This window comes from Carassius gibelio, chromosome A6 (genome assembly GCF_023724105.1).
Source record: "Carassius gibelio isolate Cgi1373 ecotype wild population from Czech Republic chromosome A6, carGib1.2-hapl.c, whole genome shotgun sequence".
Taxonomy (NCBI): domain Eukaryota; kingdom Metazoa; phylum Chordata; class Actinopteri; order Cypriniformes; family Cyprinidae; genus Carassius; species Carassius gibelio.
The window spans coordinates 2,760,359-2,773,970 of NC_068376.1; the positions used below are offsets into that span (position 1 = coordinate 2,760,359).

The 13,612-nt window shown below is 33.2% G+C and overlaps 1 protein-coding gene across 22 annotated transcripts in view; it reads right to left on the reverse strand.

Annotated features, from left to right (window-relative positions):
- LOC128015257 (KICSTOR complex protein SZT2) overlaps positions 1 to 13,612 on the reverse strand; it is an 80,965-nt gene that overhangs the window by 52,547 nt on the left and 14,806 nt on the right. For 18 of the 22 annotated variants that reach the window (XM_052598960.1, XM_052598957.1, XM_052598959.1 and 15 more), the window contains exons 21-36: positions 13,570 to 13,612; positions 13,296 to 13,484; positions 12,044 to 12,141; positions 11,094 to 11,232; positions 10,515 to 10,745; positions 9,671 to 9,872; positions 8,221 to 8,268; positions 6,018 to 6,145; positions 4,618 to 4,882; positions 4,353 to 4,524; positions 4,163 to 4,255; positions 3,256 to 3,334; positions 1,897 to 2,199; positions 869 to 1,007; positions 674 to 790; positions 524 to 593 (exon numbers count right to left, since the gene is read on the reverse strand). The exon at positions 13,570 to 13,612 is cut by the window's right edge and continues 65 nt beyond it. In XM_052598960.1, the coding sequence (XP_052454920.1) occupies positions 524 to 593; positions 674 to 790; positions 869 to 1,007; positions 1,897 to 2,199; positions 3,256 to 3,334; positions 4,163 to 4,255; positions 4,353 to 4,524; positions 4,618 to 4,882; positions 6,018 to 6,145; positions 8,221 to 8,268; positions 9,671 to 9,872; positions 10,515 to 10,745; positions 11,094 to 11,232; positions 12,044 to 12,141; positions 13,296 to 13,484; positions 13,570 to 13,612 (2,316 nt within the window). The remainder of the gene's footprint in view (positions 1 to 523; positions 594 to 673; positions 791 to 868; positions 1,008 to 1,896; positions 2,200 to 3,255; positions 3,335 to 4,162; positions 4,256 to 4,352; positions 4,525 to 4,617; positions 4,883 to 6,017; positions 6,146 to 8,220; positions 8,269 to 9,670; positions 9,873 to 10,514; positions 10,746 to 11,093; positions 11,233 to 12,043; positions 12,142 to 13,295; positions 13,485 to 13,569) is intronic. The other 4 variants (XM_052598961.1, XM_052598962.1, XM_052598952.1 and 1 more) reach the window with 1 other exon arrangement.

A 13,612-nucleotide genomic window follows, 5' to 3' on the forward strand; every position in this document is an offset into this window, starting at 1 on the left:
AAACTTTAACAAAATTAAAATTGAAAATGCAAAATATAAAAATAAAAACAAACAAATAAATATATATACATACACACATAGCCCCAAAAGTCCTCTTTTTGCAATATTAAACAGACTAAACGTTCATGCATATTTCATATACCGTGCTTTCATTACTGTATCAATGATTAATAATTAAGTAGCAATTTACAATAAGGTTCCATTTGTTAACAGTAGTTAACTACATTAATTATCATAAATGTCACTTTATACTATATTAAAAGCATTAATTAATCATTGCTAAGTGCAACATTTACCAATACAATGTTAAAATGAAAAGTTGAATATGGAAATATTGTTTGTTGTTTTTTTATTAACTAATTTTAGCGAACATTAATAAATACTATAAGATATGCATTTCTCACTGTTAGTTAAATGTTAGCAATTCATTACTAATGGGCCATTTCAATATTTGAAAAGATGATATATTATTAAATAAAAAATGTAATCTCTTTAATGTTCACCGAAATCTTTGCACTCTCACCTCATCCATGGTGGCTAAAACAGCCATTTTGTGTGGAACAGGAAGCTTGGACAAGGGATCTCCAGACATACTGCAGAAGATGACAGAATGAAAAGTTAATCCTCAAGGTATTTGGATCTAGAAGATGTCTGTGGAGCTCCGAACGCTCACCTTTCCACACCGACCCCGCGCAGGCCGTCCAGATTGGCCATGAGCTCCTCGTCAGAGCGATAGGACGAGGGCTGTCCAGGAGAACGGTTCAGAGACACGCTGCTCTCAGACGTGTATCTACAGCAGACGCACACAGAGGACAGTCAGGATCACTCCAGCACATTCCTCACTCGCAGACGCTTCACAAACACTGACCTGTTGTGATGGAAGTCAGGAGCCATGGCCTCGATCTCCAGAGGTAACGTGAGCACGAAGATATCCAGAGTGACAGACAACTCCTTCAGATCCACCCACTGAAGATCCTCAGCGTTCTCAAGACAGGAAATGACTTCACCTGAGAAAAACAAAAAAACAACAAAGTTTATATTCAAATACATGAATCAGGTTAACAATGTACATGGTGTCTATCCCTTCCAACCAATTAAAATAACTTTGTTTTTTTATATTATTACAATTTGTATTATAATTTTATATAAAATATTTTTTAAATATTTTATGTATTATTATATTATTTATTAATATTTTAAATTAACATTTATTTATTTTCGGTTTGTTTTTTAGTTTACATTTTGGTAATTTTTTTATTAGTTTAGGTTTTTTAGTACTTCAACTTATTTTATAATTTTAGTTGTTTGCCAATGTAACATTTTAACAACGTAACTCAACATTTTCATCTAATATTTATTTCATCTTAATTTCAATTAATTAAATATTTTGTTAGCTTTTAGGTTTTTATTTTTAGAAAATAATTTGCTTTATTTTTTATTTTAACAACACTGTTGATCAGGATTTTGATGTGGCATATTTTCATAAATATATTTAACCAATCCTTTAAATTAATACATTTAAATGGTTAAATGTCTTCTTTTAAATGATTACGTTAGATTTTAAATGACAGTTCCAGATCACAACCATAAGCTAATTAACATAAGTCATCTACATATCATATACATACTTATTTAGGATTTAGCACTATTATTAATGTAAAAAAGACCATCCCATCATAGCAAAGCTTTTATGAGCATATATAAATCTTTTGTAATGTTATTCAATTCTAACTTGATTTGTGTGAAAAGTGTCCAAATGCTGTATGCAAATATACAGTACAGTTAAAAACAAAATGATTCATATTTTGGTCAACAAATCTTGACTGACATGGTTAGTGGACTTTAGTGAAGACACGTGAATGCGACGCTGTTAAATGACTGTGTTCAGAGTCTCACCCAGACAGGTTGGCAGTGTTTGCGTGGGCATGGATCCATGGCAGCTCTTCATGTTGACGGAGCAGGTGAGGTGCACGAACAGAGGAGGCATCTCCGGCTGTGGACCCTCCAGCTCCAGCAGAGAGTCTCCGTCCAGAATACTGAAGGAGTCCTCGTCCTGGTTCACCGTGTTGGAGTCTGACGGAGACCCGCCTTCACCTGCTCCCTGTCCTCCGGCCTCCGCTCTGCCATTCCCACAATCCTGATACTCCACCTCCAGATCCGTGTCACTCTCCGTCACGATGCAGCAGCCCGACACGTTCTCTGGGCATACGCAAAACATACATATGGGTAACCATGTTTTAATATACTTTGAGTTTACGAACAGGTAAAAAAACACTAATAAATGCACAACTTTAATCTACTAAAGTCACTGTTAAAGGTTAAATGTGACCGTGGCTATGCATGCAAGGAAAAATATTATTAATTACTAAAAGGAATATTATGATTTATGGAACTGATTTAATGATACAATCTTCCCATGATTTTTTTTTTTTTGGCCAGTTATAAATTAAATGGTGTCCTTTTATTGTTAAACAAAATTTTGCACATTTCTATGTGAAAATTTTATATGTCGAATCACAAAACTAAACTTTATGGGAAGAAAAATCAAATAAGTGAATGAATAAACACATTAAGGTTTTACTTGTGCTTTTCCCGTTTAAAATTAGAGGCAACCACTGCATTTTAATCACGATCCAATCAAAGATGCTGCATACATGCAGCGTGAGCAGGTTTTGGTTTGAATGAGATTGTGTCATTTTGAAATTTGAAATAAAAAACGGAATGTTTGGACTTTAGCTTTGTGAAACTGTTACATGTAACATTATGGCACTTATGGAACAGCAGTGATACAGTGTTTCCGTGGTTACCGTTGTAAACAAAGCAGCACTGCTCTTATAAACAGTACATTATATGGAGACAAGATGAAAAGAAAATACCATATAAACTTTTATGAACATAGAGATACATTATTATAAAAGCTCACCGACTTGAATAAATCACATATTTTTATAGATTTTATCGATCGGCTGAAGGTGCATCGTTGCATACCGAACCAATAACACATCATAGAAAGCTGAAGCATCATTGGATTGTTAAACTCATGTTTAAAACACTATTTTTTTTTATGCGTAACATTTAGATAGGAAGATATTACTGTTAAGATTTTTATATAGGTTGCAGGTGGTATTCAATTTCTTAAAAACAAATAGTTACTGAATGTGAACTTCATCAAAACAGCCGGAGGTGGAGACTTGGATGTTAGTGATCTTAAGAATGCAGCACTCAGGTATTAAAACATGATGAATGATGTCTAACCGTCTTCTGTGGCGAGTTCAGCTTCAGACACCTCACAGTCCTCACTGGCTCTCCGCTCTCCTCCTCGCTCCGAATCCTCCTGCAGACGGGAACACTCCCATAAACCATATACTGGATATCACATATAAAGATGAGCGCTAATCTGACAGTAAACATTAGAGTCCATATGAGCCTATTGCCTGGGTTTTCACATACAGTCCTTTTTCTTTTTTTTAGAGCAGGTTGATTAAAATATATATATATTTTTAAATGAAAACACTTTGTATAAGAACAAACACTTGTGAATGTGTATTTTTTAAACATATAAACTCTAAAAAAATAAGAGTGGTATTTTTATTATTAATAATAATGTTGTTGTTAAAAAAATTATTGTACTATTTAAATTATATAAATGAAACCATAAATAAATATAAATACTATTAATGCAAAAACACTATTCATTTTAAAGTAAAAAAATAATTAACAACAATAATAATAGTGATGATGATTAGTATTATTATCATTAATTTTATATATATATATATATATATATATATATATATATATATATATATATATATATATATATATATATATATAATTAAATATATAATAATATTATTATTTTTTTTATTATTATTAATAATAATAATGATAATAATAATAATAATAATAATAATAATAATAATAATAATATATATTTATAATTATAAAAAAATGATTAATAGATAATTGCAATATATTTCATGCCTACAAAATATTATACTAGAATGTCTTTTTACATCTTCACATTTAATTTAGACTGCAAAGCACTTAATGAACTGTGAGCAGCAATTAAGAGCTCATTAATACTGCTAAAATGCATATTTAAAATTAATGAAAATAACTGAATACTAAAACATTAAAATTAAATATTTCCATGACGCACCTCTTTTTTGGAAGATGGGAGGCAGTAAAAGAAATAGTGTGGATTGGACGGTACAGTCTTGAAATACTGAGCACCAATTTCTGTGAACTTGTCCTGTAAAACAAAAAGGAGATGAGATATCGTTTGAATGACAGCTGTGTTTTAAAAATATTGTTTCTACAGCCCTGACAACATTTGCTGTCCGCCGTACCTGTATGATTTTGTGCAAATCAGGATACACATCACATTTCTGCTGGGACTGGAGAAGCGACAGAGGGAATTCTGGGATTTTTGGAGACTTGGGTTCGTCCAGGTCCAGCGGGGACGTGGGAGCAGACACTTTCCCTCTGGAATCAGCTTCACTCACATCCTCCAGCTCAATACTGTGAGAAAGAGAAAAAAAATACATATATATATTTATATGAACAATGAAAACCAAGCATTTATCCCACAATGCATTGCTGTAAGATCAGTACCTGGATGAAGACACCAGCGTGGCTCTGTCGGCTCCATCGTCTTCTCCTTCTCCGATGGTGAAGGTGGTGGAAGCGTCACTGGACTTGCTTGCGTTGATGGAGCCGTGCAGCTCGTGACGCTCACGAAACACACGCACGTGTCCGCAGAGCGTCTGCAGGAAGGAAGTGATGTCGATCTCCTGCAGCGACTCCTCGCAGTAGTCCATGGCTGTCAGTAGATCCTGTGAGCTCACGTGGTGTGACTGCTGCAGACTGCGATAAACACCTGTCAATCAACACAGGCACAGGACCAATCAAATCATCCAACATTAATAACTTTGGACGTATTTTTGTATTGTGACTATTTTTATGAAAACATGTTGTGGCACAATTCACATTAATTGAATAAATACATTTTAATAAAGTATATATATATATCAAACTAATGTTTTTTTTGTAGATCTGCAGACATTAATATTAAATATGTTCAATAAAATACAATAAATAATTAAATATCTTTTATTTAGACAAATATAAAAAAATATCAGTAATGAGATACTAAATATTGTATATAAAAATAATAATAAAATAAATGCAATTGAAAAATGTCTGGACTGTTGTTGTTGCTTTACGTTAATAATAATAATAATAATTTGTGACAAATGTTCTTAAATGCTTATAAATGATTTTTTTTTCTTACTAGCTTCGATATGTTATTTTAAGATTATAATAAAATAAATGAAATTGAAAATGTCTATTTTTTATTTTATTTGTTTATTTATTTGCATTACACTAATGATAATTCAAGTGATAAATGTGCTTAAATGTTTAAAAATGATTTATTTTAAAACAAAATAATTGCGGTAACACTTTACAATAAGTTCCATTTGTTAACATTAGTTAAAATAACAATGAAAATACTTCAATTAATTTGATTTTATTTTATTAATGTATTTAGTTAATGCGGATCCCAACATTTACTAATTCATTAATAGATACATCTTTTGATTTTAATAATGTTTTTTAATAGACCCAAGCTAAAATGGATTAACAATGAACAGCTGTATTTTTATTAACAAATATAAAAAAAAGATCAATAAGTACTTCAACAAAGGTATTGCTTATGTTTAGTTAATGCATTAAATACAGTTAACAAATGGAACCTTATTGTAAAATATGGTACCATAAATTAAAAAAAAAAAGTGTTACCATAAATTTAAATGGAAAAAATGTCTGGACACCATACTGTTATGATAAAATAAAATAAAAATTATACATTTTTTTTTTTTTTTTTTTGAGAATTCTATAAATGAATGTGGTTAAATGCTCAAAACGAGTTCTTTATTTATTTTTTTGCTCATATATTTCTAACTGTATTTTTATTCAAGCTCAATGTCTTTATGCATCTGTTAGCGTGTGACCTTTGACATAGCTCTGGTAGTAGTGCTCCTGTAGCAGGCTGCAGTAGTTGGCCAGTTCTTTGTGTTTGTGAGGTTGTGTCATGAGCTCCGTCCAGGACGAGGCGCTGCTGCGCTCCTGAGAGATTGATCTGCCAGACACACACACACACATACACACACACCAGATAACAGCAGGCCACAATCTGCCAGACATTTCTTACATCACTACAGTAAACCAGACACCGGCCTAAAATAGCACAGACAAGCAGCAGGAAAAGCAATACCCAAGATACCAGAGTCAAATATTTATCCGTACATCTATTACAGAGAAAAACCGTCTCTTTCAGTCACTTCTTTTAACTTTCGTCTTACACATCAGCATTTTGCTTGCAGCAGATGCATTTAAATTCAAACACAGAGCGGTTTATTACTGTAGTAAGTAACGTAGAGTCAGCAGACCTAGTTTACACAACAAGCATGATGTTAAATAAAGAAATATTTTTATAAAAGACAGTTTATTCGCAATTTCTGAAAGAAGACGCCATAATGAAAATGCAGATAACGTGCACCAACCATATCTTCTCTGACACGTTCAAGAAGCAAATGCATGCTTTCTATTCTTCAGATTTTATTCATTCAGGTCTATTTATTTATTATAAATAAAAGGTGATTACAGACCCTATACAGTGCAATAAACATGTTTAATGAATTATTAAAATCCCATTCCTCACCAGCTGATTGCAGACAGTGTTGATATTAAAAACCACTGGCCGATCTCTCAGTATTATTGAGTGTAACAGAATATAATAAGCAGCACGGTGCAATAGGATTACATTTATCTACAGTCCAGAGGATCATCAAACGTAAATACTGGGAACATATCAAACCAGTAATACTGCAACGGTTTCAAACCAGCTTTAAAAGCATGCAGAACAGATTTACAGCCATGAAGCAACAACACCCGAGATTTATACGCCAGAGGTTTGACATTTTCGTGGTCAACAAAGCGCGGAAAGCTTAGTGGAAACAAATCAAGACGTTGAGGACACTGATATGATATAAAGCCTAAATCTGCGGATGCTCAGATGAGCAGACATTACCACTGAGACAAACGTTTATCAGAAGAACATACCGCTTCAACAAAGACTGATAACAAACACTAAACTCACAAACACATCAAGAATAAAGATATTCCAGTCATTGTGAATGTCTTGCGATCTCCTAAAGGTCTACACGCAGGGAATGACCTCCTGACCTCCTGATTGAAGTATGTACACCATCAGTCAAAAGTTTGGACACATGCTTTACAAAGTCATTCTGAACTGAACAAAAATTGTGATGCAAACGAAACCTTTACATTTGACCTTCCTCTTTGTTCTAGACACTCATGGTAAAAGGTGCATGCTGGGATGCTTTTGAAACGGTTTTGAAAAGGCATGAACACGTATGATGGATTTGATTTGCAGTATTGCTTTTCCTTTTCCCAGCGTAACCAGAAGCTCTTCAGTAAAGTGCATCCAAACTTTTGACTGCTACTGAACCTCAGAAGACAGAGGAACATCCCTCAGAGGATGTGAGGTCTCAAAATACATTGGAACAGTCCAAACTACACCACAGCTCAAACGCTTGGGGTTGATCAGATATTTGACTGTTTTTAGAGGAGTCTCTTCTGCTCCCCGAGGCTCTATTTATTTGATCAGAATTACAGTAAAGGCGGTGAAATATTATTACTGTTTTCTATGTCTTCAGTGTCACATGACCTTCAGAAATCATGAAAATATTCTGATTTGCTGCTCAAGAAACATTTCAGATTTTTTTCTGATGCATTTTAGTTTCTTGGATGAATGGAAAATAAAAAAACAGCATTTTTTTTTTTTTTATAATAAATGCCACTTTTGTAAACATTTTATGCATCCTTGCTGAATAGATGTATTAATTTTGTAAAAAAAAAAAAAAAAGACCCCAAACTTTGAACGGCATATACAGAGATAAACGTTTGCTTTAATTCTGTTCTTTTAAGACCTCAGACCCTTTTAAATCTTCAGTAGGATAATATCCCCTCACAACGGTCACCGTAAAACAGCAAAACCCTCCAGAGAAAGAGATAGAAAGAAGGGCCATCCTGAGGGTAACAGGGCCAAACCGGCCCCTCATACCCCTCCTACCCCCCCGTCCCGCCCCGTCCCGCTGTAGGGCGGCAGCAGGAAGCAGTAAGCAGGGCTACCTGTATTTGGGCTGCTGACTGAACTCCCAGGTGTCTGTCTCTTGAGCTCTATTCTCATCCAAAGAGAAACCAGACAGTCAATAATTAGGATGAGCACATGATGCCCTCTGAAATGATCAAACTCTACAGCTCTGTTCCAGAACACAGCGAACCGCCGACCAATGCAACTTCAATTAACATCATAATCATGTTATCAATGCTTTTATTCAGGCCGATTATAGGTAACGAAGAGCTTTTCAACAAGTTAGAGTTCAAGTTAAAATAAAACCATAAAAAATAGGGTTAGATATTTATATATAAAATATATAATCACTATTTATATATAAATATTTATTTGAAATTAAATAAATGTTAACTGAAATAAAATATAAAAGTCACTTTTATTTTAATTATCATATATAGGAACATTTTCCATTTTCATTTAATTAAACTTAAGTACCAAAATAACTAAAGTAAAACTAAAGTAAACTAATTAATAAAAACTCTTATTTTTCAATAAAAATGACAAAAACTGAACTAAAATTAAAGTGGAAACAGAAATATAAACTATATTCAAATTATAAAATAGAAACGTTATTTTAAAAAAGTATAGAAAAATTAAATTCTAAATATTAATTAATATAAAATAAAACTACAAATACATATTTAAAAAGAAAGAAAGAATAATAAAAAATATTATTTGTAATTATATTTTTATAAGTTTTCATTTTTGTTTAGTTTAACTTGAAGTATCAAAACACTAAACTAAATAAAGTAAAACTAATTTAAAAAAATAATAAAATAAACAAGTCTAATAAAAAAACTTTATGACATATAAATAAAGAAAGAAAGAAAGGAAAGAAAAGGTAAAAAAAAAGAAAAAGAAAAAAAAAATACTAAAACTTTAAATTTTAAGTGGAACAAATATATAAACAGAAAAAGAAAATAATTTAAATAAATAAAATTCTAAATATTGAGTAGATATCAACGATACTGAAATAACAGTGTCACCTAACTAGCTTTCTAATCTTTTTGTATTCTATCCGTTTACTTTACATTTATTATATAATTTGCAAAAGCAAAAAAAAAAAAGATCTCTAACAGTAGCTTGCTCTATTCTTTTTCCATTCTATCTGTTTTCCTTTTATTTATCCTATTATTTAAAAGCCCTTTCTTTGTGTTCTGCGTTAAGCTAACTGAGACTTGTTATAGCACTTATATGTCATTGCTCTCTTGTTGATTTTGATTGCTTCCATTTTTCTCATTTGTAAGTCGTTTTAGATAAAAGCGTCTGATAAATGACTAAATGTAAATGTAAATCAGGTCCTGCTTGAGTTAGATCCTGCTTAAGCAGGCAGTGGTCCAGGTTTGCAGTAGGCCTCTCTCTATGGTTTGGAACAGAGCTGGTGACCTGAGACCTTCAAGCTACACACAGCAGCTTTGCTCTGTACGAGACGGCGTGTGTCAGTACCTGAAGAAGACGTCTCTGGGCTGGCGTCCCGAGCGCGGGTGGACCAGCTGCTCTTTCAGGGACTCCAGTGAGCAGTTGTAGATGTAGATGGGGCAGCGGGGTCGTGCTGCGTCAGCTCCGCTCTGCTGAGACGTCTGTCTGCTGAACGTGATGTGATGCTTCTCAGGCTCCACAAACTGAACACCATCCTTCTCCTCCGAAGCTGAACGTTATCACACAAGAGGTGTGAACACAAAACTCTCTCTCGTCTCAATCATTTATTTTTGTCCTAACCAGCTGGAACATGTGAAGCAGCTAGTTTTTGTATCTTTGATCGATCACTATAGTTTTTATTTATTTATATATATATATATATATATATATATATATATATATATATATATATATATATATATATATATATATATATATATATATATATATATATATATATATATATTTTTTTTTTTTTTTTTTTTTTTTTTAAGTTTTCATTTTAGTTAGTTTTAGTAATTGTGTTTGAGTTCTTGCCATTTCTATTGCTTTTAAAAAAAAAATAATAATAAAATAACAAATATATATGTGTATATATACATACAGTTTAAATTAAAGTAACTTAAATGTATCTAAATTTTAAATAGGTAGACAAAAAAATAGAAATGCGTAGTCAACTAGATGAAAAACATTTTTTGATTTGTATTTTTCTAGTTTGTACTGTAATTTCATTCTACACACAGTCGAGTCAGGTGTACAGAACACCATTTCTTTTTTTTGTATGGTTTTATTCTTAAGTAAAATAACCCTGATGTGAAACACAACTAAACTGTTTGTGTCTGGAAGCATGCAGCAGAGCGGAGTCTCATACCAGGTTCACTCTGTCCTGCAGACGTCTCCAGCGCTGCTTCTGGTTCCTCTGTGGACGGCTTCCTATCTTCTCCGTGTTGACTCGATCCAACCTGTGGACCATTGGCAGAGCTGCTGAAGGAGTCTGTCTGTGATTGGCCGTTGCCGTTACTACAGGACTCCTCCTCTTCCTGGAAACTTCTGTTGATTGGAGGTTCAGTTTCAAGCCCAGACGACATCAAAATCTGCACATCTGCAATCAAAATAAAGCTTCAATATAAAATTATTAAAAATAAGCACTTAACAACAGTATTACAAGGTATAAGTCATAAGTTAAGGCAGTGACACCCACATCGTTACAGTTTTTTTTTTATTATTATTTCTGGTGTTTAAAAGTATTAAAGCCCAACTAACTGGTAGTTGGTACTTACATTCTCCAGATGGCAAATCAGTTTGGTCAAACACTGCTGAGTTAAACTGTGGGCATGTTTCATGTTTGCAGCCAAAAACATTTAAGTGGCTAAATAAAAAGCATTGGAATAACTTCAATCTCATGATGTGTGTAAACACAGAGGACTCTTGGCTTTGACAGACGATGCACCTGTGAATGTAGCTGGCAGGAAAGTGAGCAGGATCTGCTGATGACTGATGTATTTGGCGTAGCATTTCCAGTGAGGAGTTAAACTGTCCTGCTCCGCGCCAGCTGGCTCGTCATCCACAAGATCTGCATTACTGAAGCTCTGCCAGGAACACACACACACACACACACACACACACACAACAGAAGGATAAGTACACTGCCATTTCAAAGTTTGGGGTCAGTCAATTTATTATTTTTTTAAATTCTTATTATTAAGAAATAAATTAATATTTTTAATCATCAAGGACACATTACATTGATCAAAAGTGACTATAAAGGCATTTACAACATTACAAGAGTTTTCTATTTCAAATAAATGCTGCTCTTTTGAACTTTCTATTCATCAAATAATAAAAAATAAAAAAGTGAAATGTGTTAGAGAAGCAGCAAACAATCAGAGAAAATTACAATATTTATTTTATTTTTATTTTTTATCATTTCATTATTCTTTTTTATTTAGTTCGTGTGTTTGTATATTTTTTATAAATATTTATAACCAAATATTTATGTATTATAAAATATTATTAAAATATTATTAAAATATTATTTTTTGTGCATTTAATTTACATTCATTTATATTGAAAATATACAAATAATGCAATTGTTTGGTGTTTTCCCCGTGCATACATGTGATGGACAAATGTGCTCCTGTTGTAAGGCATGATGCTAGCAACGACAAGGTCATAGGTTCTATTCCCAGGCAACAGTAAACCAATGTGTATTTTCCATTGTGCTAAAAGCTGTGTGAGTTCAGTCCAGTTTCATCGGTGAGGGTCAGATATAAATTATGGGTCATTTATGTCATATGTATTAGATAAAATTAGAGATCTAGATAAAGTTAGCTGTATTTGATTTACTAGCCAAAGGCTGTTTCACACAGTGTTTATGATCTGTCATATGAGCTGATGTACCTGCAGTGTGCTGGAGGAGCCGGTCACCTCTTTACTGCTTCCAATCGTGTGGAAAGACAAAACAGTGTCCTGCCTCTCCGGAGGCTTCAAGCTCTCCTCTGAAAACACACACACACACACACACACACACACACAGAGGGAAGATCAGGGGTCAGTCTCTTCTTATGTCACTTGTAGTTGCTAATGAATCAATTAAAGGTCATTCGGGATGTCTGGAATCCATTAGCGTGAAGTCTTTCAATTGAAATCATCACTTTAGCTTTTGCTTCCAGATTAATGAAATGTTCAGGGTTTAACTAGTTAACAGTAATGCACTTACAATGCAAGTCTATGGAGTGTTTAAAAGCACAATCCTTCCTAGAACATGGAAGTTAACCTCTATTATAGAAAGCAAACACTACTTTTCAAAAGTTTGGGGTCAGTATGATGTTTAAAATGTTTTTGAAAGAAGTCTCATGGTTTACCAAGGCTGCATTATTTGATCAGTTATAGTGTAAAATATTATTACTGTTTTAAAGATCTGTTTTCTATTTGAATGTGTTGAAATGTCATTAGCATTAAATCAAATTAGCATAAGTGCTACAACCTGGTATAATGCATCTCTCCTTTTTAAGGTTAATGTATATTTGCAGCGTCAAATGTCAAATAAATAAAAAAATTAAAAATTAAATAAACAGATGGCAAAGCTGAATTATCATATACTGTTTATATACAGACACACTACCAGATGTTTTTAAAAGGCGTCTATTCTGCTCACAAAGGATGCATTTATTTAATAAAATAAAAAAGTAATATTGTAAAACATGATTGCAATTATATTATAAAATATTGACTTAAATTAAATTAGATATATAATAAAAACATTCTATTTAAATGTATTTTAAATGTAATTAAATGTAATTTCAAGGCATCATTCCTCCAGTCTTCAATGTCACATGATCTTCAGAAATCATTCTAATATGCTCAAGAAACATTTCTGATTATTATCAATTTTAAAAACTATTGTGCTGCTTCATATTTTTGTGGAAACTATGAAAAATTATATCTCTTGGGATCCTTTAAAAAAAAAATAATTCTAAAGAACAGCATTTACTTTAAAACAGAAAATATTATGAATGGCATTCCTGTCACTTTTCATCAATGTAATGCATCCTCGCTGAATAGAAGTATTAATTCGTTTCAAATCTTTTGAACAGTAGTGTATGGGTGCATGATCATTAAAGACATTTTTGCATTAATACAGCCAAGTCACCTTTAATGACAGGAAGTGAGAACGGAGCCACGTGGCCGTCTCTTTCCCGCTCTAGGATGTGATGCATGAACGCCACATGATCGCCGTCAGTCAACGGGATCTCTCGATCGCTGAGCTCGCTCTGCAGGGAGCCGTGGAAGAGGCCGAGGAGGAGGTCGTTGGGCAGAGAGGAGCCGCCCACCTGCCCCTCTGTGACACAGGTCAAAGGTCAACAGTGAAATACGCCCCAGTGTTCACTGGTTTGGATAAAGGTGGATGAACAATAGACTCATACCTCGGCTGAAGGTGTAGAAGAAGAGCTCGATCTGCTGGCACTT